Source organism: Austrofundulus limnaeus, unplaced genomic scaffold (genome assembly GCF_001266775.1).
Source record: "Austrofundulus limnaeus strain Quisiro unplaced genomic scaffold, Austrofundulus_limnaeus-1.0 Scaffold1611, whole genome shotgun sequence".
NCBI classification, from domain to species: Eukaryota; Metazoa; Chordata; class Actinopteri; order Cyprinodontiformes; family Rivulidae; genus Austrofundulus; species Austrofundulus limnaeus.
In genome coordinates this window covers 8,511-9,364 of record NW_013954013.1, presented here as the reverse complement: position 1 = coordinate 9,364, position 854 = coordinate 8,511, and the positions used below count along the sequence as shown (strand labels likewise).

The following is an 854-nucleotide window of genomic DNA, read 5'->3' as shown; positions in this document are numbered from 1 at the left end:
ATTTAAACCCTGTCCTGTCTCAGTCTTGTGTCGAATCATTGTCTGTTTTGTCCTGAGTGCTTTGTTCCCCTCGTGCCTGATGATCTTGAGAATTTGTAAGTTTGCTGCCAGCAGCCCTCTTTTTATTATCTAAATAAATCTTTTTGTTATTATTTTGAAACCCTGCCTGCGCCCTGGATCTGTTCCCATCACCAAACCCGTTAGCAAAAGGCTCTAACCGTCCCAAAACAGTTCAAATATGAAACAAAAGCAAATATTATAGGGATGTGGTTACATTTTCTTTTATCCCACACCAATATCAAATCCGACAGTGGATTTTAAAACATTAAACCCTTTAAAATAACACCAAAATCAAGTCATTATCTCAACTATGATGGAAGGTATGGATGTTTGTTTAAGTTGAACTTAAATTCTTCCATGAAATTTTAGGAAAAGATCCACATTTTTTATGTAGGAAGCTTTTTATACAGAAAAAAATAAACACATTAAAAAAATCCAATGCAAAAGTAGAAAAATCAATGTTACAAAGTGCAACATCAAATCAACTTGACGAGTCGTGGAGAGCCAGAAAATGACTTTAAAAACCTTAATAATCAAATTGTTTATTTAAAAGGTCACTGTAAAAACTCAGATGGTGGGTCAGAGCAAACAGAAAAAGTGTAATCTGTATTATTTGTAATCTGTATTATTTGTAATCTGTATTATTTGTAATCTGTATTATTTGCTGCTGCAGATGGAGCTGATGGGAGTTGTGTGCAGAGATGCAGTCAATGACTGTGACATCCCAGAAAACTGCCTGGGCAACTCCAGCCAGGTGAGTGAAAAATGTGTTATTATTATTATTATCATTATTA

At 34.4% G+C, this 854-nt stretch overlaps 1 protein-coding gene across 1 annotated transcript in view; it reads left to right on the top strand.

Moving 5' to 3' along the window:
• The window catches only part of adam22 (ADAM metallopeptidase domain 22), a gene marked incomplete at both ends in the record, with an annotated part of 44,697 nt that overhangs the window by 35,575 nt on the left and 8,268 nt on the right, over positions 1 to 854 (top strand). Inside the window, 1 exon segment of the mRNA XM_014033053.1 lies at positions 734 to 814. Coding sequence (XP_013888507.1) covers positions 734 to 814 — 81 coding nt within the window.